The sequence below is a fragment of the Bubalus kerabau genome, chromosome 4, assembly GCF_029407905.1.
Source record: "Bubalus kerabau isolate K-KA32 ecotype Philippines breed swamp buffalo chromosome 4, PCC_UOA_SB_1v2, whole genome shotgun sequence".
In the NCBI taxonomy this organism is placed as follows: Eukaryota; Metazoa; Chordata; class Mammalia; order Artiodactyla; family Bovidae; genus Bubalus; species Bubalus kerabau.
In genome coordinates this window covers 112278882-112304458 of record NC_073627.1, presented here as the reverse complement: position 1 = coordinate 112304458, position 25577 = coordinate 112278882, and the positions used below count along the sequence as shown (strand labels likewise).

General features: G+C 40.2%; 1 protein-coding gene across 1 annotated transcript in view; it reads left to right on the top strand.

Annotated features, from left to right (window-relative positions):
- Positions 1-25577, top strand: part of TRPM3 (transient receptor potential cation channel subfamily M member 3) — a 299435-nt gene that overhangs the window by 58087 nt on the left and 215771 nt on the right. The window contains exon 6 of the mRNA XM_055578293.1: positions 20847-21021. Coding sequence (XP_055434268.1) covers positions 20847-21021 — 175 coding nt within the window. The remainder of the gene's footprint in view (positions 1-20846; positions 21022-25577) is intronic.

Below are 25577 nucleotides of genomic sequence, written 5' to 3'. Positions count from 1 at the left end.
TTGTCATCATGCAAAGCTAGCACAGTGCCTGGCCCATGTAGGTAGGTGGTCAATAAATTATTATAAACATCAATATTTGATTTTCTGGCCTTATTTTTAACTCTCATTTCTAGCCTGTTGTAAAAATGTAATAGACATGTTTAGAGACTACAAGCTATATAGAAAGGACACATAATAAAACAGTAACACCTAAACTCGGGGAGGATAAATAAATAGAAATGTGTACAGGCAGAGACCATCATGCATACTTCCAACTATCATGGGCATAAAAGCATTTATTCTGGAAATTTGACTGTGTTTCTGTTGACTCGTGCTTGTGGTTAAATCATTTCTATCTTGTGGATTTAGATAGTCTTAGGATATACATATTTGTGATAACCAGTGCCAACATGGCTTCATTATTTCCACTTACATAGAAACAGAAATAAGTATTGATTTTTCCCCACTTAACTAAAATGATAATTGCCCACGGCTGCTTTTCAGTCTAGATTAGTATCAACCATTCAGTAGAAATGTGTAGTTAACTTTAGAAAGTTGGACAAACATAAAATAGATAGGAAAACTTGTGCTGACTGATTACTTTTCTGCCATAATCAACAATTTTACAGTGGGATATAATTGGAGAAAATAAGGTATCTCACTAGGGGTCTTTAAAAAAGGCAGGCTGAGATTTTAATTCACTAGTGACAGATCAGGCTAGAGAACTTGTCATAGGACCTTTCAAAGCCCCTTCTCAGGATTTAAAATAATTTACCCACCTTTTCAAAATAGTGTTTGGATCATTTCAAGCCATTCAAACTAGTGGATAGAAGTCTATATTTAATATAGACTTGGAAAATGACTAGAAATAGTACTCCCAAGATGTCAGTTATAAAGCTGTTGTAAGTTTTAACAGAATAAAATAAATCTTTTAAACTTGTAGCTGAAGATCATTAACCCCTGAAAAATATAAGAAAAATAGAGATGTTATGCCCTCATTTTGGCCAAATAAGCAAGCAGCTTTTTTTGTATTTTTGGCATCCGTCGCTGAGGCAAACAAGCACTCTTACCCCTCACTGAACAGGCTGTCCCTGTTCTGCAAGGAGGCCAGATTTCACAAGCCGTGCAGTCCCACATGCCACAACCCTGCAGGCAAACACTCAAGTCCTAAATCCCAGGCAGAGGAATCAACAGATCTTGTTGGCTAATGAGCCTTGGCATCTCTGGGTCCACATGGGTTCTCTGGCCAATTCCTGGTGCAATGGGGCAGGTGCACCTTTGCTAAAACAGTGAGGCAGGGGGTGAAGATTGAAGAGTCAGCTTTTCTGGCCATCAGATGAATCTGAGCTGAGCCCTTCCTCATTAGCAGCATTTCTTTCACCCAAAAGAACAACACAGGAAGTGAATATTGACTCTGTTGCACATCAGAATTTAATATGAAGTCATGGGGGAGTTTGGGGAGAAGTGGAAAGTTCACTTCACCCTGTATGTCCTTCTATCCTGTTTTCTTGGTATGCGTGGAACAGGGTTTGTTTTGTTCCATTGATTTATTTGTTTCCATTTTCAAGTAATAAGAACTGTTGTTGGGTGTATGAATTTTTGTTCATAAAGTTGGGCATGTAGGGAATGTCACATAACAGTTTTCTTTAATTTGAATAAATCCAAGTCCCCTTTCCAGCTAGTTTTGGTAAATTTAATCTTTATCTATTATGTCTCTCCTATACTCTCTCTCTCTTTCCCTTCCCTCCACCTCCCTCCTTCCCTCTCCCTCTCCTCTCTCTCCCCTCTCTCCTCATACCTCTTGCCTCTACCCTTCTCCCCTCCTGCTTCCTCTCTCTCTCCCTCCCCCATCTTCTTCTCTCTCCCCCTACATCTCTCCCTCTTTCTTCTCATCTCTCCCCTCCCCACCCCACTCTCCCTTCTCTCTCTCCCCCTACCCCTCCTCTCTAATGCTTATGGTGTACCAGGAGAGTTGAATAAGAGCCTCTTAACCTCCCTCAGCCAAGGTGACCAGTGATAACAGTGACTGTCCAAACCTGTTTGGTCCCAGGTGGAAGGCTCTAGTGCTCCCTGGCTGAGGAAAGCCAGCAGCATCTTTGCTGAAGCTGGCATCCCCATGCCCAGGGCTCTGCCGACCCAGACTCTGCTCCCCAAGGCACACTTCACAGCAGCCTTGTCAGACCAGAAGTCTGTGCCAATCCTGCCCTTATGGAGCTTACATTTGGGTGGAAGGTGACAAAAAACAAATAAATAAAATACATAGTGTATTTCATAGTGAAATGTGCTGGGGAGAGAGAAAGAGAAAGCAGAAAGGGGAGTACAGGGAAGGGGCTGCAAATATCAGTAGAATGAGAGGAAGACTCCCTGAAAAGGAGACATCTGAGTAAAGACTCGGTGGAAGTGCGGGAGAAATCCATGTGATGTCTTAGGGGAAACCATTTCCAGCCGGGGAATCAGCAATAAAAAGGCACGGAGGTGGGAATGTGAGCAACACATTTGAGGAGCATCAGGAAGCCTGTGTGGTCATATGGATGAAAGAGGAGGAAGGGAGTTGGGGAGGAGGCCAAAGAGGGAACACAAGCCGGAGAGGACAGAAAGACCTATGACTTTCACATTCACTCTGTGGCAAATAAGCAAAGGAATGGTCTTGTATGTTTCAACAGAATTGCTGTACCTGCTGAGTTGAGAGTCATCCAAATCGGCAGCAGGAATGACAGCAGAATAGCCAGCCAAAATGACAATAATCCAGACAAAAGCTAGGGGCGGCTTAGACTAAGGGTGGCAGCAGTCGAGGAGGTGAGAAGTGGTCAAATTTGAGCTGTAATTTGAAGGTAGAGCAGGCAAGATTTACCATAAGATTGGATATGGGCTACGGCTCCAGGTCTGGGGGGCTGATCAGCTAGAAGAAAGGAGTTGCTGTTTCCCAAGTAGAAAAGACTGTGAGGGGGATGGTGGGGATGAGACAATATCAGGAGCTTAACTTGGACATCAGATCTGAGATGCTTCATAGCATGTGTGGAGACTGAAAGAGAAGCACAGTTATGTGAAACTCAAGTTTGGTGGAGATATTTGGCCTGGATTCATAAAGATGGAAGTTGTCCATGTGTTGATGGTATGGGAAACCATTTAGTGGATGAGATCACCAAGACAGTGTGTGAGGAGAGGACAAGACAGAGAGAACCAAGAACCAAGATTTGAGACAGTCCTTCTATAAGCAAAGGAGATGAAGGAACTGCTTATTAAGTGAAAGGGAAACCAGAGATGAATGCTATTTGGAAACCAAGCAAAGAACATATTTCCAAGAGGAAGGAATAACCAACCATGTCAACTTCTATTGACAGGACAAGTAAGAAGAGACCTGGGAACTGATCGTCAGGAATGTTGCCAGTCCTTCCTGGCAACAAAATATAAATTAACTAATAACTCAATTATTATTGACTTTTCAGCAAAGTACCAAGTAGAGAATATATTAAGTATAGATGAATAATTTCCAGCAGTTCAGTGAAACTCCTGTTGAATTAGAGTGAAGTGGTGAGCCATTGGATTTTAAATAGTTGGTCGTAGGGGCTGAATTGCAAGAAGAGTACCTACTTTCCAGTGTAGGCAGTAGTCTACCAACCATGTGCAGCTGATACAGAGAACATATGTCAGTGCTTTGCTGACATAGGTCTCCAGCTTGGTTGGTTTCTCATTGATCATAGGCATACTTGGACTTGGCAAACTAACAGATGTTGCCTTATATGAATCATTTTTAACATTAGTTACTCAAAGGTTGGCAAGCTATGGCCTGTAGGCCAAAACGAGCACGTCACTTACCTTGTAAACAGAGCTTTATTGGAACATAGCCAGGTCAGTCCTCCTTCTTTCCTGTACCATCTCAGGCTGCTTTTGTGCTGTAGTGGCAGAGCTGATCACTTGCAACAGAAATCGTCTGGCCTGCAAGGCTGAAAACATTTGCTGTCTGGCCTGTTATAGGAAAAGTCTGCAGACTCCTGTTTAGACTTTAATAGACTATTGGAAATATAACAAGGACATTTCAGTACTGCTGCAGGGGCTTTCATGTTAATTTACTCCAAGGGGCACATCTTAGATTTCACTTCTTTTCAAAGGCCAAAGTCTCCACTCCCTGCACTGTGAAGACAGTAGTTCTCAAAGTGTGGACCCTGGACCAGCAACAATAGCATCACCCAGGAACTTGTTAGAAATGTACATCCTCAGGCTTCCCTTGTGGATCAGGTGGTAAAGAAATGCCCATCCTCAAGTCCCATTCTAGACCCACTGATCGGAAGCTCTGTGTATTTTAGCTGATCCTCGAGGTGATTCTGGAGCATGCTAGGTTTGATAGCCATCCTGCTAGAGAAGGCACTAATGGTAAGAGGAGCCGAGAACGGAAAAATGGGCATTTCCACCCACCCTTTCTTGGCACATTAGAATCAGGGTTTTAAGAGCAGTCCTTTGAGTGTCACACTCTTTTATATATATATATATATATATATATATATATAAAACATTAGGATAACCCTAAAGTGCTAACCCTAATAAGTTAGCACTTATTATTGCAGTCAAATGACTCTTCATGGCAACAGTAGTAATAAGCCAAGTGGCTGCTGCTGCTGCTAAGTCGCTTCAGTCGTGTCCGACTGTGCGACCCCAGGGATGGCAGCCCACCAGGCTCCCCCGTCCCTGGGATTCTCCAGGCAAGAACACTGGAGTGGGTTGCCATTTCTTTCTCCAAGCCAAGTGGCTACTTCCCACCAACCTGACAGAGTAGAATAATGAGGTTAACCACCTCCAGTGATTAAGGACCCAGAATACCCCTGCATGCCCCTAGGTTTTGACTATATCTGATTTCTCATCACGATACTCCAGTGTGCATAAGAGATTGAATGTAATGAGGCATTTATTTATAAGAGAGAAAAGAAGTGATTTATTTCCAGCACCAACAAGGATATGCTAGAACATGAGAAAAACTTTAAATTGATCATTTCCCCCTAAAGGATTTATGCAGGTGCTGCTGATATTGTTGTTGCTATTTTCCTTTGCTTAATGATCTATCCTTCCTTGGAGCTTCATCCCTCTGTGTGTCTAGAGGAAGAAATATCTCTGATAATGAACAGCTGTGATTTATTTAGATGGCACTAGAAACTGGATCTCAGGAATCAGGGAGGGGCAACTAGTGAGTCTTGGCTTTTGTAAGCCAGGAAGAGGCAAGCAAAGAAACAGTGAATAAACTCAGGCTCCTTTCTAAATATCTGAAATTGGCATCTGTTTTAAAAAATCTGCTAGAACTTCATTTGAGACCTTAGAGAGATCATGTGTATAGGTTTGTCCAAAACTAAATAGTTCTGGTTTTCATCCCCCAGAAATTATTAATGATGACCTCTTCACTTACGAGAACGCCCTGGTTTTTGTATGATAAATTACATAGTCACCATAGTGAGAGACAAGCCAAGTAGAATGCAGAGTGCAGGCTCTGAATTTCCTAACAGACCTCTGTTTGAAACCCTGTTCAAACTTGTAATTTGCTCTCAATGCCTCCATTTATTTAACTGTAAAATGTGGATGATAATACCTCTATCATAGAGTTGGTGAGCAAATTGAGTGAGCATGTACAATCTGCCTGGCTGAGTGCCCAGCAACTGGTGGGTGCTCTAGCTCTAGCTGCTACTTCACCTGTGGGGGAAAGAGCCTTCAGTCAGTTGGCTGAGTAGACTTCACTACATATAGTCATTCACTGCAACCCAGAAATTCATAAGCACCTTGTTTGGGCTCCATTTTTTTGATAAGCTTTTTAAAATCCGTGGCAGTTGTTGTTTCCTTTTAAGGAACTATAAGGACACTAAGGAAAACTTGTCTTCAGAAAAGGCTTTATTTGCATTTGAAAAATAAGATCATGCTCACAAACTTGAACCAGAGGCTCAAATTTGTTAAATGCTGCTTCAAAATGAATGCCAGAAACAGAAATAACAGCATTGTGATTCATGATGTTGGACCTTGAGGAAGTCCAGTAAATTATAACTCACTCTTGACAGGACAAGATTCAAATTGAGAGTTGAACACTAGAGTCAAGCAGATGGAGATCAAAATATCACTTTTATGAATGATGAAGTAGTTGGAGATAATGACTTAGTGTGAGGGCCAAATGGGTTTGCCTGCTCACTTCAGCCCATAGGCAGCCAACCAGAGAAGAAAATTGGGTCTACAAAAACAACTTTACTAATATCACTGACAGGCACTGGTCCATGGAGGAAAAGGAAAAAAGATGATAAATCCTCCTCACCCAAAGACTTTTCAACCAGGTTGCTGCTGCTGCTGCTGAGTCGCTTCAATCGTGTCTGACTCTGTGCGACCCCATAGACGGCAGCCCACCAGGCTCCCCCGTCCCTGGGATTTTCCAGGCAAGAGTACTGGAGAGGGGTGCCATTGCCTTCTCCTCAACCAGATTACTCAATTCTATATGTGGAGATGAGTAAGAGAAGGACAGAAGGCTAGATGAGTCACCCAAATGGAGCTCCCTCCTCATGGAAACTTGAAACCAGAAGAAAGAAGGTTCCCCATGACACTGTCACCATTTTCTCACTGAGAATTTAGTAACAGTCAAGTTTTGATCAGATTGGGCACATTATCTTTTGGAAAAGATGCCAGATAATCAAATAAAAATGTATTGCTTTTCCCAACTGCTGGTCAGAAATTGAATTAAATATCAATATTAAATCCCAAATAATCAGTACCCTTCCATTGTCTCATACATGATAATAGCAGTCAGCTATCTTAATAACTATAATAACTTGGGTGGTAAATGAAGGTCACTCCTGGTCTACAGCAGCATAGCTGCTAATATGTATCCATCACGTCAGAGACAGAATTAGGTTTCCGCTTTAGTCTTATAGTTCCCTATTCATCTCAGCCAGAGGAAGTAATTGCTATTATGGACATTCTTCCAGCAAGGGGAAGAGTGTAAACCTTGCATCTTTTTACCCAGTGGCCAGGACATGTTGTCATTCTGCTGCTGCTACTACTAAGTCGTGTCAGTTGTGTCTGACTCTGTGCAACACCATAGACGGCAGCCCACCAGGCTCCCCGGTCCCTGGGATTCTCCAGGCAAGAACACTGGAGTGGGTTGCCATTTCCTTCTCCAATGCATGAAAGTGAAAGTGAAGTCGCTCAGTCGTGTCTGACTCTTTGCGACCCCATGGACTACAGCCTACCAGGCTCCTCTGTCCATGGGATTCTCCAGGCAAGAGTACTGGAGTGGGCTGCCATTGCCTTCTCTGTGTTGTCACTCTAGCTAGGTCCAATTCTGAGAAATAAGTAAGAATCTGGACTCTTCCAAATTTAATCCAGATGGACAGGCAAACTGTGAGCACTCACCCGGGTTACTGAGCATGTTCTCGTCTAGGTCTAACCACCACTGAGGCCAGTGGTAAAAGCCTATGAAAGAACACCAGGGGCCATTTAAATGGCTGTCATCTCTATTTCAGCAGTTTTCATCAATAGTATAGAGATATGACACTCAGTCTCTTTACAACAACCTATTTATTTAGTCACTTCTTTTCAGGTGTGCTAGCCCCAAGGTATGGAGAAGAAAATGGCAGCCACTCCAGTACTCTTGCCTGGAAAATCCCATGGACAGAGGGGCCTGGTAGGCTGCAGTCCATGGGGTCACTAAGAGTTGGCACGACTGAGCAACTTCACTTTCACTTTCATGCACTGGAGAAGGAAATGGCAACCCACTCCAGTGTTCTTGCCTGGAGAGTCCCAGGGATGGAGGAGCCTGGTGGGCTGCCCTCTGTGGGGTCGTACAGAGTCGGACACGACTGAAGCGACTTAGCAGCAGCAGCAGCAGTAGTCCCAAGGTATAGACCCTAGGCATTGTACTTTCTAATTTTGTTTTATTTCACAAGCATTTATTTGAACTGCCTTCTAAGTGTGGGGCACTGTAGAAACTAGAATGTTGTCTCTGTTCCAAAGAGTTTACAATGTAGTGAATGAAACTTTCATTAAAGCAAAGCAGAATTTTTAAAATGCCAAAGGATATGTAGAAAAATAAAAAACTAAACAATGGGACTACAAAGGAAAGAATAATTAATATTGCCTCAGGGAGTTAGGAACGGCCTCAGGAATTAGTAAAATTTGAACTGGACTTGGAAGATTGAGTTAGAGTTTATAAGGGTCCACAATAAATAGCACCTCTCTTCCTCATCCAAGTTCAAAACACTTTGAGAAATAAAAGAAGTAGTTGATGGAACACAGAATATCATTTTTAGTTGAGGGACAAGTTAGCAGACATGACTTTTAGACTATTGACCAAGTGGGTTTATTGACTCACCAGCATTATGCAGAATTCCACAGTAAGCCTTCATCCCCCATCCCACTGCACACATCCTCAGGGCCAGTACTGGAGGAGTTGGGAGATGTCGGGTTTCCTGCAGGCAAGAAGATGCCAAGAGAAAGAAGAGTGAGCAAATCCAATTATTCCTCTTCAATTTACCAAGTGAGTAAAAGAGCATAGGAAACCCAAGGATGAGTTTAGGAAAAGTTCCTCCTCATGAAATCTAGAGTAGGGAGAGATAATCCTCTCTGAAAATTAGGATAGCTAAAGAGAAATTTTGGAGAAGGCAATGGCACCCCACTCCAGTACTCTTGCCTGAAAAATCCCATGGATGGAGGAGCCCGGTAGGCTGCAGTCCATGAGGTCTCGAAGAGTCGTACATGATTGAACGACTCACTTTCACTTTTCACTTTCATGCATTGGAGAAGGAAATGGCAACCCACTACAGTGTTCTTGCCTGGAGAATCCCAGGGACGGGGGAGCCTGGTGGGCTGCCATCTCTGGGGTAGCACAGAGTCGGACATGACTGAAGCGACTTAGCAGCAGCAGCAGCAGCAAAGAGGAATTTTAAAATAATCCTAGATGGAGGATAGAGAAGATAGTTTAGATGAGACTAGAATCAGAGTGAACAGAAAGTTCTGGAGAGATGAGGCTGTGAATAAAGATTGGGTCCAGCATATAGGGAGCCTTGTCTGTCATGCAAAATGATTTGGACTTTTATCTATAAGCATTGGGAACCCACTAAAGATTAACAGAGAAGACTATTAACAGATGATAACTAGCAGTTATGTGATGTTTGGTGAAGAGGCAGAGAAATCAGAAAGCAATCTCAGTAGTCCACAAGAAAACTAACGAGCACAGAAACTGGGCATTTGGTATAATTCCTGATTTGGTATAAATCCCATGGGCGGAGGAGCCTGGTGGGCTGCAGTCCATGGTGTCGCTAAGAGTCGGACACGACTGAGCGACTTCACTTTCACTTTTCACTGTCATGCATTGGAGAAGGAAATGGCAACCCACTCCAGTGTTCTTGCCTGGTGAATCCCAGGGACGGGGGAGCCTGGTGGGCTGCCATCTATGGGGTCGCACAGAGTCGGACACGACTGAAGTGACTTAGCAGCAGCAGCAGCATATGAGGTACTATGAGAATTTTTTCTTTTATAACAAAATAGTTTGTTGACAAATTTACAAAGAATATCCATTGGCATGGGCTTCTTAAAAAAATAAATACTATAAGAACACACAATGAGAATAGTTGGTTCTTCCTGGTGGGGGGGTGAAAGGGGGGCATAAAGTAGACTTGTCTTTGAACCTGGGAACTGCAGGATGCATGTAAGTTCTCCAGAAAGAGTAAGTTAAGAAGAATATGCCTCAAAGGGAGAATAAAACTTTTCACATTTAGATCAGGGAGAAATAATTGCACACTCCTTCAAATGATGCAGAGAGATTTTTTAAAATTATTTTGGAAGAGCAAATTAATATGCCATTTTGCCATTACCAGCAATATTTTCCTTTCTCTTACCATTTCCCTCTCCTACCCAGGTATGCCCTGCACTGTGCGCTAGGTCTGTCCATGTTTTTTCAATTCATAATTCCCCTGGCTGCTTACGAATTCTGCCAAGAAGCCAATGGAACTTGTACAAGCTGTGGACTTGGTTCCTGGCACATTTATAGGGGAGTGTGGGCAAAGAATTACAAAGTAAAATGAGTTAGAACCACTTTGATTACCTTATATTTGAGAAGGCAAGGAATGCCTTTTGATGTGGCTTTTGAACAGAGCAGAAACTAAGAAGGCTATAGCTTTGTTTGAGTGAGTTTCCTTGTAGACTTAGATCAATTACATTAAAACATTCAGCCTGCAAACAATGGCCTCAAAGAAAATAATGCTGGCACTCTCCTTTTATGAAAGTAATACTTGCCTTATAGCCTTTGGGATTGGCTGTTCCCTTGCTTTTGAAATGATTCACATGGGATGTTGTTTGGATGTCCTAAAAACATACAGACATTAATAGCAGAACATTTCAGTCAGAGCTATCTGGCCATGAGAGGATAACTGTTGTCCATTGACTAAGTCAAAAGCTAAGTTTGTTTATTAGCATTTAATATCCTTGAAATCAACTTATGGGTTCTGTTCCTTGGCATTTACATCTCTGTCCAACCCAGAGAATTTGAAAGACTTAAGTTGATTGAATCACTGAGGAGAAGCCCCTTGGTAGAAAGCATTTGGGGAATTACATGAAAGATCACCTACACCAAAGCAGAAACTTCTAGTGTTTTGGATACAAGATAAAGGAATTGGGCTTCCTAAGCATATTATTGGTCTGCATGAGAGAATATTCAGACTTCAGAAAAGTGTGTTTCAAATTATTTGAGCATTCTTTTGGTTTAAATACATGAAGTACATTTATCTTCATGAATCATTTATACATTTAAAGTAGAAACCTTTTATACGCCTAATAAATATAAATAAGAATCTTTATAGTTGTGTTTGTTTAACCACATAGTTCTCAGTAAGTGCCAGGCTCTGTTCTATGTACTTTACAAATAGCTCAATTTATTACTCTAAACAACTCTATGAATTGTATGCCAGCTCTGTGTACTAGACGTGTGTAGAATTCTAAAATATTTTTTGGTTTATCAATTCATATCGAGATGCATTTCTGCATAATTCCAGCTACCATGTTAGCAGTTTTGTGTAAACATATTGTCAAAGTTTATAGTAGTAAGGGGATAAAATAGAAGAGAGTGACCCATGCTGAGCCGGAAAGTGGGGGTCAACAGGAGGCAGCAGATAAACAAAGGCAGAGGCAGTTGTGAAACTGAGAATCAGAGGTGGAGATCAGGACAGGACAGGTTCAGCCCAGTTCCAGACAGGCATCCTGTGATTTAAAGAAAAGTGTCATCTGAGAGAGTGAGACAGGGCCAGGCTTCCAGAGTGTAGGGCTGGGATGGTGGTGCTGTTGCATGACAAAGTACTTCCAGAAAACTTCACTGAACTCAAGGCAGAACCCCAGTCTTGGGGCCCACATTGCCAGGGAGGGAGCAAGCAATGCCCCAGCCTAGCTGGCTTGTAGAAGAGAGTGCCCTTCTCCAGGAGTCAAGGGTATTCAGAGTGGTGTGATCACTGTCTCTGCCTTTGGACTTAGAACTCTTGGAAAGCCATCTAAATCCCGTTTGCTGTTGGAGTGAAGTTCCTTGATAGACCTTGTGAGTGAGAGAAGCAGAGGAGTCACCATGACTGGTGATCAGGCTTCCCACATGAGCATCAGTTATGCTCCAAAATGAAGGCCTACCTGACACCATGTAGATGGTATGCTTACACCCAAGTTAGACTTGAATATTGCCTCTTAAAACCCTACCTCAAAAAAAACAACCTCTTCCATCCCCAATTTTTCTTTTACAAAGGGCCCCCAACTACTGTCTTCTGCCAGGGTCCTCACACTGAGAAAAGAGCATCTGAGGACTTTCCATATAGTTCAGATCAGATCAGATCAGATCAGTCGCTCAGTCGTGTCCGACTCTGCGACCCCATGAATCGCAGCACACCAGGCCTCCCTGTCCATCACCAACTCCTGGAGTTCACTCAGACTCACGTCCATCGAGTCAGTGATGCCATCCAGCCATCTCATCCTCTGTTGTCCCCTTCTCCTCCTGCCCCCAATCCCTCCCAGCATCAGAGTCTTTTCCAATGAGTCAACTCTTTGCATGAGGTGGCCAAAGTACTGGAGTTTCAGCTTTAGCATCATTCCTTCCAAAGAAATCCCAGGGCTGATCTCCTTCAGAATGGACTGGTTGGATCTCCTTGCAGTCCAAGGGACTCTCAAGAGTCTCCTCCAACACCACAGTTCAAAAGCATCAATTCTTTGGCGCTCAGCCTTCTTCACAGTCCAACTCTCACATCCATACATGACCACAGGAAAAACCATAGGCCTGACTAGACGAACCTTTGTACATCATGAGAAACGCTGGACTGGAAGAAACTGGAATCAAGATTGCCGGGAGAAATATCAATAACCTCAGATATGCAGATGACACCACCCTTATGGCAGAAAGTGAAAAGGAACTCAAAAGCCTCTTGATGAAAGTGAAAATGGACTCATCAGGGTCTCATAGCAGAACGGGTCTACAGATTGCCAGGAAACAATCCAGAGACATGACAGCTGAGAGGAAGAAGTCGGTGGTGCCTAGGAGGAAGTAGAGGAGGGACTGGATGATGCAGCTGGAGAATGAGATGGAGCTGTCCCCGTGACAAGCATCTTGGGAACCACAACAGACATGAGCAGCAGCTCCAGGAAGGACAGGTTCCACAGGAAGGAGGACACCTGTGTGTGCAGGCATTGGTCCATCCAGCTGAATCCAGTGATGAGTAGGTTGCCTGTAGTTACAACGTAGACCACCGGCGGTCTTAGGAAAACAGGAACTGCAGAATATTGCTTCTGGAGAAACCCAGGGGGACAAACCCTGTGACCTGAGTCCAGTTTTTAGGGCTCATTTCCAGTCATCCGCAGGGTAAATGGAACAGAAATTCATAACTGGTCCACAGCTACCAATCCTTCAATCAATCAATTAGATAATACCTCATGCTTAGCAATTTCTTACATTCTGACACTTAATCTGTATTTCTGCCTGTGGGTTACTTACAAAAAGAGAAACAGATTGTGATAGCAACCAGAATACCAGTAATAACACAGATGATATTGAGCACCAATTACTTATTAGGAAATTTACAGCCAGTATCTCCTCTCTCATCTGCCCTTAAACACAGGTAGTGCTGTGCTCATCTTGCAGATAAGGAAAGGATGACTGAAGTTTAAGGAACTCTTTTATGATCACTAAGAGTCAGAGACATGATTTCATGCCAAGTCTCTGGCTCCAGTACACATACTACTGGACCTATTTCACTGAGGCCAGGGACGACATGAGTACTGTAGGTTTAGGGGAATCCAGAAGAGTAGAGGGGTCAGAGAACACCTTACAGAATAAATGCATCTCAAAAAAAAAAAAAAAAGTGAAAGTGGAGAGTGAAAAAGTTGGCTTAAGGCTCAACATTCAGAAAACAAAGATCATGGCATCCGGTCCATATAGTCAAGGACAGGCAAAGGTGAAGACTAGATCAAATGTCTAAAAGTGAAGCATCTCGTTGCATGTGATTTTCTTCTGACTTCTTAATAATTTGTGCAGTATTTTATATTTCCAAATAATTTTCTAAGCATCCATTTAGGTGCAGAATTATAGTGACAAAAAAGTATAATAATAATGATACATGACATTGGTTTGAACTGGAATTCACATTTACCAATTGAGTATATGGTCAGGATTTGTTAAAACAAATGGGTTTATTACCCATTTCCAAGTAAGATCAGGCACAATCCAATTATAGTTCTGTTCTCTTGGATAGATAATGTATTCTATCTCCAAAACATGAAGGCAGTATCTAAAACATCTGCTTCCTTTGAAGACTGAAGAGACATTCTAGTTAAAATGAGGTGCATTTTTTTTATATCATCCCTAGATATTTTCTTGGGCTCATGCTGCTCCTTAGTAGCTCAGAGATTTCCAATCATGTTTATTTTGGGGAAAAAAGCATATTAAAATATTATTTTCTGTAGAGTAATATTCTACAGTTATACCTGAATATTCATGTTCTGGTAAACTTCCTAATTGTAAGAAGCACCTTAAACTTAATAACCAAGAACAGCATCGAGTGTTGTCAAATATAGCTGATTACCAGCTTTATTTAATTTTCACAAATCCATCCCAGAATTTCCAGACCACAGAAGAGTTGCATTAAGGGTAGCAAAAATCTAATTCTAAAACTATTCAATACTTATAAAAAGCTGTAGTATTATGCAAACTTCAGTCACTATTTCTCAAGTAGGCAGTATACTGGTGCCTATTAAAATCAGGTAGATACTAATAGCTTGACTGCTTCTTCTCCCATCACTACAGTAATTGTTGCCACCCACCCCACCCGCCGATCTGTATAAAGTTCTGTTTGTAAACTACAAGACCTTAGTGGCTTAGTGAGTTTATCACCCCTTTATAATCCAAATATAGGAGACAGTGACCAGTATATCTATTGGTTGAGTCAACCATTGAATCCAAGACCAGACTATTCAAATGAGAAGTGGGATAAAGAGGATCTGTTCAGTGCTTTTTAATAATGTACAAATTTTACTAATATAAATTTAAAATTGTGCAGCATAAACTATATTGACAAACTCTCACTATGTGCATACTTTCAAAGCATATGAATTCTCTTGACAAACTTTTGAATCATTAAGAATCACATAATCCCAGAACTGGCAAGGCCAGTGAGTTAACTGTGTCCATGTTACTGCTAAACAGTTTTATCGGGTAAACAGAAATGTCTACCCATCACTGTCTTGGTCTCAAAGTGACTAAGATCTTCAAGAAGGCATCTCTCATGTAAAGTTTCAAGCTTCTTTTCTAAATGACCTATACTATAATGATCACATGATGTGTGGCTTTGGTCACTGACTTAATATCAATCTTCTATGCGCCATCATTATGTAAATAATAAACTGTTTTCCAACAAAAAATACAGTATTCCTTGAGCCCATTGTCATTTTAGGTCATATACAGTAAGGTTGACCGTAAACCAAAAGATTAATTCAGTTGGATCAAAATTCTAGTTGTCCAAGAATTTCACTACAGTACACCAAATACCTTTACATGTGGCTGAACTGATCATAGATTATAGTCTCATGTCAATAGAAAGAGAAAGGGAAAAAACTCTTTTGGAATTTTAAGACATTCTTCTATCCCTTCCACCTCCCTTCTTCACAATACCCAACCTGGTCTTTGTTTAATGCCAATTTTGACAATATTTGAATTATTGGTAGCCCAGGCTGAACTGCATAGCAGGTATAACAAAATGAGACAAAAGTCTAAAAGGTTATCTTCTGCAAAGAACCATTAATTGGGGCTCAGTTTATAATTTAAAAGCCCTGGGTCAACCTGGAATCCTCTAGATTGCTAAGTCCATTACTCAAGCTCACATTTTTTTATAGGCTATAACGCTTCTAGTTCCAAAATTACAAAAACTATAAAGAGTGTGGCAAACATCTTGCCTCTTCCTAATTAAGCAACATTGTGTTGCTCTAAAATTAAATTCTAATGGAAATCTCTAAGAAGTTCTTGGTTCTGGTAGAAAATGAAAAATTATTATTATCAAGTAAGGAATTAACCTACTTTCACCAAAACCAAAAGGGCAAGTATTGACCAAAAAAATTCTCTGAGGGACCTAGATAAAATGAGAACTTTTTGGTAATAATAAAGGTTGTATTTTTTAAAAACTGTAAATCTAAACTGCTTTTTGTGAATGGTCAGTCAGCAGTTTCAGATGAGCAAGTACATTTGTGAAGCTCTTCAGAGTAATTATATTATTTCCTTTGTGGGCATAAATTGGTAGTGGTCCTTATGAATCCAGTTGGGTCTTCACTGAATTCTCAAAATGCTTTCTTTATTTCACTAATAAAAATATACCATTCTTGATATTTTAAAAAGCTTTTTTCTTTACTAATGAGGTCATATGCTACAGATTTATAAAATTTATTTTATCTAGAGACTTTTAAAATGTCCCTTATCCAAAATACCATTTAGAAAAGCAAGTGTGAATGGAAGAAATAAAGAAAAACAAGGAAAAGAGAAAGACATGAAGGATAGGAGGAGAAATAAACTATAGACAGTGGGAAGTTTGGTTAATCAATATAACTGGACAGTAACAATGTGATACAGTTTCCCCAGACTACTGTTTTGTCTGAAAACCTTTTCTAGAACCTGTCTCAGATGCCTCAGTGCGTTTCATCGGTTAAGTTCAGTTGCTGAGTTGTGTCTGACTCTTTGTGACCCCGTGGACTGCAGCATACCAAGCTTCCCTGTCCATCAACAACTCCCTGAGCTTGCTCAAATTCAAGTCAATGATGCCATCCAACCATTTCATCCTCTGTCATCCCCTTCTTTTCCTACCTTCAATCTTTCCTAGCATCAGGGTCTTTTGTAGTGAGTCAGTTCTTCACATCAGGTGGCCAAAGTATTGGAACTTCAGCTTTAGCATCAGTCCTTCCAATGAATATTCAGGACTAATTTCCTTTAGGATGGACTGGTTTGATCTCCTTGCAGCCCAAGGAACTCTCGAGAGTCTCCTCCAACACCACAGTTCAAAAGCATCAATTCTTCGGCACTCAGCTTTCTTTATAGTCCAACACTCATATCTATACATGGCTACTGGAAAAACCATAGCTTTAACTAGACAGACCTTTGTCAGCAAAGTAATGTCTCTGCTTTTTAATATGCTATCTAGGTTGGTCATAGCTTTTCTTCCAAGGAGCAAGCATCTTTTAATTTCATGGCTGCAATCACCATCTGCAGTGATTTTTGGAGTCCAAGAAAATAAAGTCTGCACTGTTTTCATTGTTTCCCATCTATTTGCCATGAAGTGATGGGATTGAATTCCCCTGGTGGCTCAGATGGTAAAGAATCTGCCTGCATTGCAGGAGACCCAGGTTCGATGCCTGGGTCAGGAAGATTCCCTGGAGAAGGGAATGGCAACCCATTCCAGTATTCTTGCCTGGAGAATTCCATGGACAAAGGAGCCTAGCAGTCCATGGGTCACAAGAGTCGGACATGACTGAGCAACTAACACTTTGACTTTCAGTGAGCTTCATAAAAGAACACAAACTGATGCTTTTTGCATATATAGTGGTCCTTCAGTATCCTCGGGAGATTGGTTCCAGTCCCACCTCCCAGATACCAAAATTGCAGATGCTCAAGTCCTTTATATAAAATGGTGCAGTATTTGCAGGCAGCCTATGCACATCCTGCAGTAAACTTTAAATCATCTCTAAATTACTTATAATACTTAATAGAAATAAATGCTATGAAATTAATTGCCAATGCCCAGCAAATTCAAGTTTTACTTTTTGGATCTTGCTGGAATTTTTTTTTTTTTCCGACTTGCAGTTTGTTGAATTCATGGATGTGAAACTCACAGATACAGATGACCAACTGTATATCAATGTTCTTAATTTAGGGTGGGGCTTCGTGAGGGTCCATTAGCAAGGTTTTATGAATAGACTTCAGGAATCCATGAACTTTTGAAATTGCATAGAAGCATTTTTGTGACTGTCCGTATGTGCCTTTGTTTTTCTTGGAAAAAGATCGTTAGCTTTCATTGGAATCACAAAAGTATTCAAAGATTCTTGTCTCAAAAAAAAATAAGCTAAGGACCATTACTTTGGATCATTACTAATTATTTTATATCATTTTCTTTTCTCAGAAAAAGACAATACATGAGAGTGGGGTGCATGTGTGTGTGTGTATCTGTGTGTATATTGACAAAAAAGTTTAATGTTACCATATATTGTCACATTTAATTTACACAAAGCATATTTTTAGGCATGGCCTGATTCTCTACCACCTGTAACTAAGAAAATCAAAACTGCTTTTATTTTAGGCTTTAAGGGTTTTTATAGTCTGTGGAACAAATTTTTATCTAAAGGAAATGGGAGAGAATTTGTAGTCATTAGATATATTGGATATATTCAATTTAAGAAAAAATAGATAATGTTTTGATATTTTGTTCCATCTAATTTTTAGCCCTGAAATATATATCCAAATTAATATAGTTGTTTTCTTCATTTCAGTTGCTTACAGCTTCATTTCAAATACAGGAAATATGACCATCTAAATGCTTCTATATTTCTAGGGTATAACAATTTGATTTATTGACAGATACAACTGACAGCTTATTGCTCACAAATCTGCCCATGAAAAGTGATCCTTTGCACCCATGCATGTGTGTGTGCTCAGTCGCTTCAGTTGTGTCGACTCTTTGTGACGTCATAGACTGTAGCCCACCAGGCTCCTGTCCATGGGATTCTCCAGGCAAGAGTACTGGAGGGGGTTTCCATGCCCTTCTCCAGGGGATCTTCCTGACCCAGGGATTGAACCCAGCTCTCCTGCATTGCAGGTGGATCCTTTACTGTCTAAGTCACCAGGAAAGCCCCCTTTGCACCTATGTTTCCTCTCAAAGAGAGGAGAATTTTCCAAACATCTTGCCTATTGTCTGGTAGACTCTAGATCAGAAACATTCTAGAAGGTCCATTTTATGACTTCTTCCTCCATGAATGGCTCATAGTTGGTCTGTGAGTAGGAGTAATGATCCACTGATAGAATCAGTGCTCAAGAATGAGAATTTAGCCAATTTAGGCTAAACAGAATTTAGCCTCTCTTAGAAGATCCTAGAAATAGTGTAAATGTTATCATTTGGTATAAAACAAATGGTATGGTGTATTGTCCCTTGACATGAAACAATATGGGAGTATGTGCTGAAGAAAAGCAAAGGATAAAACTAAATGGCATGGTACTTTGGAAATACCTTATAAAATATCTTTAAACATATGTTTATGTTTAAACATAAAATGCTTTATAAAATAACTTTTAATGTACCTTGGAAAAGAGTTTCTTTTCCAAGGCACTTTAGAATATAAATCTGTATAGGAGTGGGTATTTTTTGTGTCAGAAAATTCTCCTCAAAAAGAAGTACGCTGTATTAACATTTCAAGTTAACATTTCAAGTTAATCTTCAACATGCCTTTCAACAAGAACTTAATCATAATCAACAGCAGTGGATAAAGTGTCTCCTTCATAGACACCAAAACAGAGCTTTAAAATGCCCTTTTGTTTGAGTCCTTAGGGCTCTGGGTCAAAGGAGAACAGCATGACCTTTTACTTCCCTCTTCTTGGATTTGAGAGAGTTAATTCTTAAAAACTTCCCATCCACAGAAAACTCTGATGAGACTATGAGTCATCTCTCTCACAATTCCTTCTGGGAACAAAAAGAAATCTTGGCTTCTTGTCTTAATCAACAATTGTCATTTTCTTACATTTTTTAAATGTAAATTTAAAATAACATTCTTCTTTGTGTAACTGGCGTTTTGGACCATTCTTTGCAGATGAAAATCAAACCATGAAAAACACTGACTTAGTGGAGATAAGGCCCTAGGAGACTGTTGTACTTATATTTTAGAAGTAAAACTGGTCACACAAGTCTAATAGAATCTTTTATTAATGGAGCAAAAAATCAAACATCAAACTCATTTCTCATAGGGAAGCAGTTTCTTGATAAAAGATAAAATACCATAGCAGAAGGGGGAAGAGAAAGAACTGAGGTGACTAAGGGGTTTTTTCAGTTCATATTTACAGAAATGGTACAAACGCTTGATTCTTTCCTTTTTAAGATAACTGCTTTGTGTACCTTACAAAACATCTCATTTTTATGGAACTGCCCATTTTTCTAACTATACTGAGAAGATAGAGTGAAAATATACAACGTGACACCAAATTGAACAAAAGAAGTTATTCATTCACCAATGATGGTAACTTGAGGTGTCACTTGAAAACTAATTTGTTTCTCATGGACTTCCCTCCTGGCTCAGATGGTAAAGAATCTGCCTGCAATGAGGGAGACCTAGGTTTGATCCCTGGGTCAGGAAGATCTCCTTGAGAAGGGAATGGCTGCCCACTCCACTATTCTTGCCTGGAGAATTCCATGGACAGAGAGAGAAGCCTGGCAGGCTACAGTCCATGGGGTTGCAGAGTAGGACATGACTGAGAGACTAACACTTTCACTTTTCTTTCACTTTCTTTTCTCTTCATGTCTCTTATGGACATTTGTTTTCAGTATTTCTCTTTATTATGTTAGATTGAACATACATAAGTGCTGATGTTAGGGTAATTTTTTACTTGAAAACAGCAGTGTCTATTGACTCAGTGTAAATAGCTGAAGTTCTTTAATTCAGCTGAATTCAACCAATGTTTGCCCATCATGTGCCTGGCAACTCACCCTATAGTAAAGGACACAATAATGGCAAATGGCAGATGCTATATCCCCTGGGTAATTTATTATGACTGTTATATGTTAAAAATCCATAATCAAGCTGATCACCTGTGGTCAGAAATAGATAGACCCATAATTTAGCTAGCAGTTGATTCAACAAGTTAAAATATACCCCCAGCTGATTTTTGTAGCCTTTAATATAAAAACCACTTAGGCATTTTCTTAGCACTGTGATAACTTCAGGGAGGTGACTTTTATTTTTTTTAACTTTCCATGTTTCATATAGGAAACTGGCCATTGGATCCACATGAGACTTGCTTAAGATCACATTTAGCTTCCAATCTTTTGGCTACTGGCTTCCTCTACTAACCAACTTTCCCACCTTCTCACTCTATGCCTCCCCTGTGAGGTATGGTCATCAACACTTTAACTGACCCCAGCACCCTGGGAGTTACAGGGAGAGGGCAAAGTCTAATAGACTCTCTGGTAGGAAAATTCTACTAAAGGGTTTTCTGTAAATTTTTGCTCCGTATGTTATCCCTTCATATGTTGTTTCCTCCCCATGCTCAGTAATTTTAGTTTGTGCTTTTTGTTTCTCTTTTTGTTTCTTTGGTTTGCTGGCTTTGTGTTCTTTTCTCTTTTTTTTCCTTTTCTTTTCCTTTTTTAATGCAGGAATCGGTCAAGGCGTTCCCGTGGTGGCACTAATTGTGGAAGGAGGACCCAATGTGATCTCAATTGTCTTGGAGTACCTTCGAGACACCCCTCCTGTGCCAGTTGTTGTCTGTGATGGGAGTGGACGGGCATCCGACATCCTGGCATTTGGGCATAAATATTCAGAAGAAGGCGGGTAGGTAATTTGCCAGGCCCTGGATTTAAACTATGAGTGCTAAGCTTGTGTTCCAAGCTTGGAAGAGAGTGTGTAAGTTGATTGATGGTTTGGCATGGGAAGGAGGCTGGAAAGAGCAGGAGAACATATTCTAAATGTCCTATGAAGTGGGAAATACCATGAAAGCTATGCTAGTCCACACTGATGATAAAGAGAACTAGGGGAATGGAGGGGCCATAGGACATCCTTCCTCTTCATTTTCCTTTTCTCTTTTCCTCCTTCCACTAAGGAATTGGGTTTTTTTTTTTCCAATGACTTTTATTGGAATATAGTTGACTTATAATATGTAAGTTTAGGTGTATATCCCTTATAAATATATATATGTATATATTCTTTTTCATATCCTCTTCATATATAGGTTATTACAGAATAATGAGTAGAGTTCCTTGTGCTATACAGTAGGTCATCAGTTGTCATCTGTTCTATGTATAGTAGCATATATGTATTAATCCTGATCTCCCAATTTATCACTCCCCCTCCATGTTTTCCCTTTGGTAATCATAAATTTGATTTCAAGATTTGTGTTTTCCCTTTGGTGATCATACATTTGATTTTGAGATTTGTGAGTTGGTTTCTGTTTTGTAAATAGGTTCATTTGTATCATTTTTATTAGATTCCACATATAAGTGACGGAGAAGGCAATGGCAACCCACTCCAGTACTCTTGCCTGGAAAATCCCATGGACGGAGGAGCCTGGTAGGCTGCAGTCCATGGGGTCGCTAAGAGTCAGACACAACTGAGCGACTTCACTTTCACTTTTCACTTTCATGCATTGGAGGAGGAAATGGCAACCCACTCCAGTGTTCTTGCCTGGAGAATCCCAGGGATGTGAGCCTGGTGGGCTGCCGTCTATGGGGTCACACAGAGTCGGACACGACTGAAGCAGCTTAGCAGCAGCAGCAGCAGCACATATAAGTGATATTATATGATTTTCTCTGCCTGGCTTACTTTACTTAGTATAATACTCTCTGGGTCCATTCATGTTGCTGCCTGTGACATTATTTCATTCTTTTTAATGACTGCATAATATTCCATTATATATGTATACTATATCTTCTTTATCCATTCTTCTGTCAGTTGATACTTAGGTTGTTTCCACCTCTCAGCTGTTGGAGACAGTACTGCAATGAACATTAGAATGTGTGTGTCCTTTTTGAATTATGGTTCTCTCCAGATATATGCCAAGGACTGGGATTGCTAGATCATATGGTAGCTCTATTTTTAGTTTTTTAAGGAACCTCCCTACTTTCTCCATAGTAGCTGCACCAATTTACATTACCATCAACAGTGTATCTCCACCATCAATCTCCACACCCTCTCCAGCATTTATTGTTAGTAGATTTTTAATGATGGCCATTCTGACAGGTGTGAGGTGATACCTCATTGCAGTTTGAAAGCTATATTACAAAGCTATAGTCATTAAAACAGTATGTTACTAGAACAAAAACAGAAATATAGCTCAGTGGAATAAGATGGAAAGTCCAGAGATAAACCCATGCACCTATGGTCTAATCTGTGACAAAGGAAGCAAGAAGATGCAATGGAGAAAAGACAGTCTTTTCAATAAGTGGTGCTGGGAAAACTGAGAAGCCACTTGAAAAAGAATGAAATTAAAACACTAACACCATACACAAAAATAAACTCAAAGTGAATTCAAGACCTAAATGTAAGGATGGATACTATAATACTCTTAAAGGAAAACATAGGCAGAACACTCTCTGACTTAAATTGCAATGATGTCTTTTTTGACCCACCTCCTAGAGTAATTAAAATAAAAATAAACAAATGAGATCTAATTAAACTTAACAACTTTTGCACACCAAGGGAAACCATAAACAACATGAAAACATAACCTACAGAATGGGAGAAAATATTTGCAAACTATGCAACTGACAAGGGATTAATCTCTAAATTATACAGCTTGTGCACCTCAATGACAAAACAAAAAATCAAAAAATGGGCAGAAGATCTAAACTGACATTTCTCCAAAGAAGACACACAAATGGCTGAAAAGCATAGGAACTGGGTTTTTACATGTGAAGCACAACTAACCTGGACCGTATAATGCAGGTTAGCAACTTGAGAGAAGCTAGGATGTGCAATTTCCAGGCTTGACCTCCAAACACCAGCTTCCCCAAGCTGCTATGTGTGTACAAATACTAAATGTTTACAAAAGCGTTTGGTGCCCTGTCCCATCATATCCCTCTAGACTGGCTTGGAGAGTGGACTGTCTGTAATGGTAACCACTCTGGTCCTGTGTAAACTGATCTTGAATCCTTCACACACTTTCCTTGATCTAGCAGCTCCCTTCTGCACGCTGCTTTCAACAGTCCAAAGCACCAACCCCTTGGAGGACTTCCTTGCATAGCCATCCCCTGCATCTGAGATCCCCTCCTGCAGATGATTAGAAGTAATTCATCTGAAGGTGTGGGTGACTTTAAGGAGGAGAACTCAAAGGAGCTATTGAAGCTTTAAATAAGGAATTTCCTAACCTAATCAGTTATCCTAACTCATGGAATTATTTGGAGAAAGAAACCCCAAAGGAATTGGACATCTTTTATTCATCCCTTCCATAAATATACAGTTAGTGTCTACTGGGTGCCATGCACTAAGATATGGGAAAAAAAAAAAAGCTATTTCTACCCTCAAAGAGTTCATAGCAAGTCTTATAAACTGACAAGTGCATCATTATAATAAGAGTAATGACAGGTGAGTTTGTCTACTCAGGCCACTCCCTCTGGCACCTCTCCCTCACCCAGCCTGACTTAAAATAGACTCAGCATGGCAACTCAATGCCATTTTTCCTGTCCCCATTCCTCCTCTTGTCTTTGCCACCAGCTGAGCGCACCATCAAGGCATTAAGCAGCACACTTCCCTTAGTTAGTACATGTACTAATCCTTAGTATGTGTACCTAGGCATGTGAAAGGAAGAAAATCAGAGGCACAGGGCTCTCAGCTTAACATTGTGAACACTGACAGTGACTTTGCTGCTGCTGCTGCTGCTGTTAAGTCACTTCAGTGGTGTCTGACTCTGTGCAACCCCATAGACGGCAGCCCACCAGGCTCCCCCGTCCCTGGGATTCTCCAGGCAAGAACACTGGAGTAGATTGCCATTTCCTTCTCCAATGCATGAAAGCAAAAGTGAAGTCGCTCAGTCGTGTCCGACTCTTCCTGACCGCATGGACTGCAGCCCACCAGGCCCCTCCATCCATGGGATTTTCCAGGCAAGAGTCCTGGAGTGGGGTTCCATCGCTTTCTCCAGTGACTTTAGGCCCTGTTAAAGCTTTTGATATTAAAAGAAAAAAGCACCAAGTTAGAGTTTGCTTTCTGGCAAATTTGATGAAGTTATTATTATCTTCTTTAATAGTAAGTATAAGTCCATTTTATAGTTAACAACCTAAACAGAGAATATTTGCTTACATGGTCCTGTGTCTGTTACCAATAAAAGTTGAAGATCCTCAGCTATGCTTTGTTGTTCAGTCGCTCAGTTGTGCCCAACTCTTTGTGACTCCTTGGACTGCAGCATGCCAGACTTCCCTATCCTTGACCATCTCCCATCCCAGAGCTTGTTCAAACTCACGTCCAATGATGCTTTGCTTTTATTAAAAACTTACACATAGTTCTCATTAATTTAAATATAACAATAGGTTATTAAAGAACGTATATAGCCTTTAGCTTTGGCACTTTTTTTCTTAGTGCTGGCATTATTTTGTTGTATTCCTACAAAGTGGATATAAGTTTGCACTCAGAATGCATGTTTCCTTTTGAGAAACCTCAGCACTTCAGATTTCCAGGTTTATATACAATGAAAATATGGACCTTGTGCTTGTTTTTTTGTCGTTGTCTTGGGTTGGGTACCTTGAAAAATCTTGAAATCTCTGATAAGCTGCTTTTCCTGATTCTGTTTTAATATAAGAGAAATATTACACATTTGGTACTGGACATGGCTCTATATATTATTTAACCTAGAGGACAGATACACAGAGAAATTAAGTGCTTTGTCAAGGCCATACAGCCCATGATCCCAGGCCAGTTCAGTATATTATAAATATTTACTGAAATGTGTTTTGTGGTATATGCTCTATTGTTTCTTCATATAGTACTTCAGTGATACTATCTTTTAAATATATAAGTGTACTTAAGCTGCCTTCAGCTTTCTCTTTTTGCTATAATTTAATTTATTATTTTTCTGTGTGCTCCAAAAAGATAAAATCAATGCATTTCTGGTTACAAACTGAAATACAAGCAGATCAGCTCTACATCATATGGATTCTTTTCCTTCCCCCACCCAGATCATCATACCCCAACTCTAAAATTAAGAGTCAAATACCATGCCCTATAATGAGTGTAACTGGTATGAAGATAAAGAGTTAAGATATTTTTATATCTTTAGAATTATTAAAATTAAAACTTTAATAATTTTCAGAAAAATTTAAAAATGATTATTAAGAACATAGAAAACTAAAAGGGAACATTATATTTGCTAATCTAAATATGAGTGAGTGAAAGTCACTCAG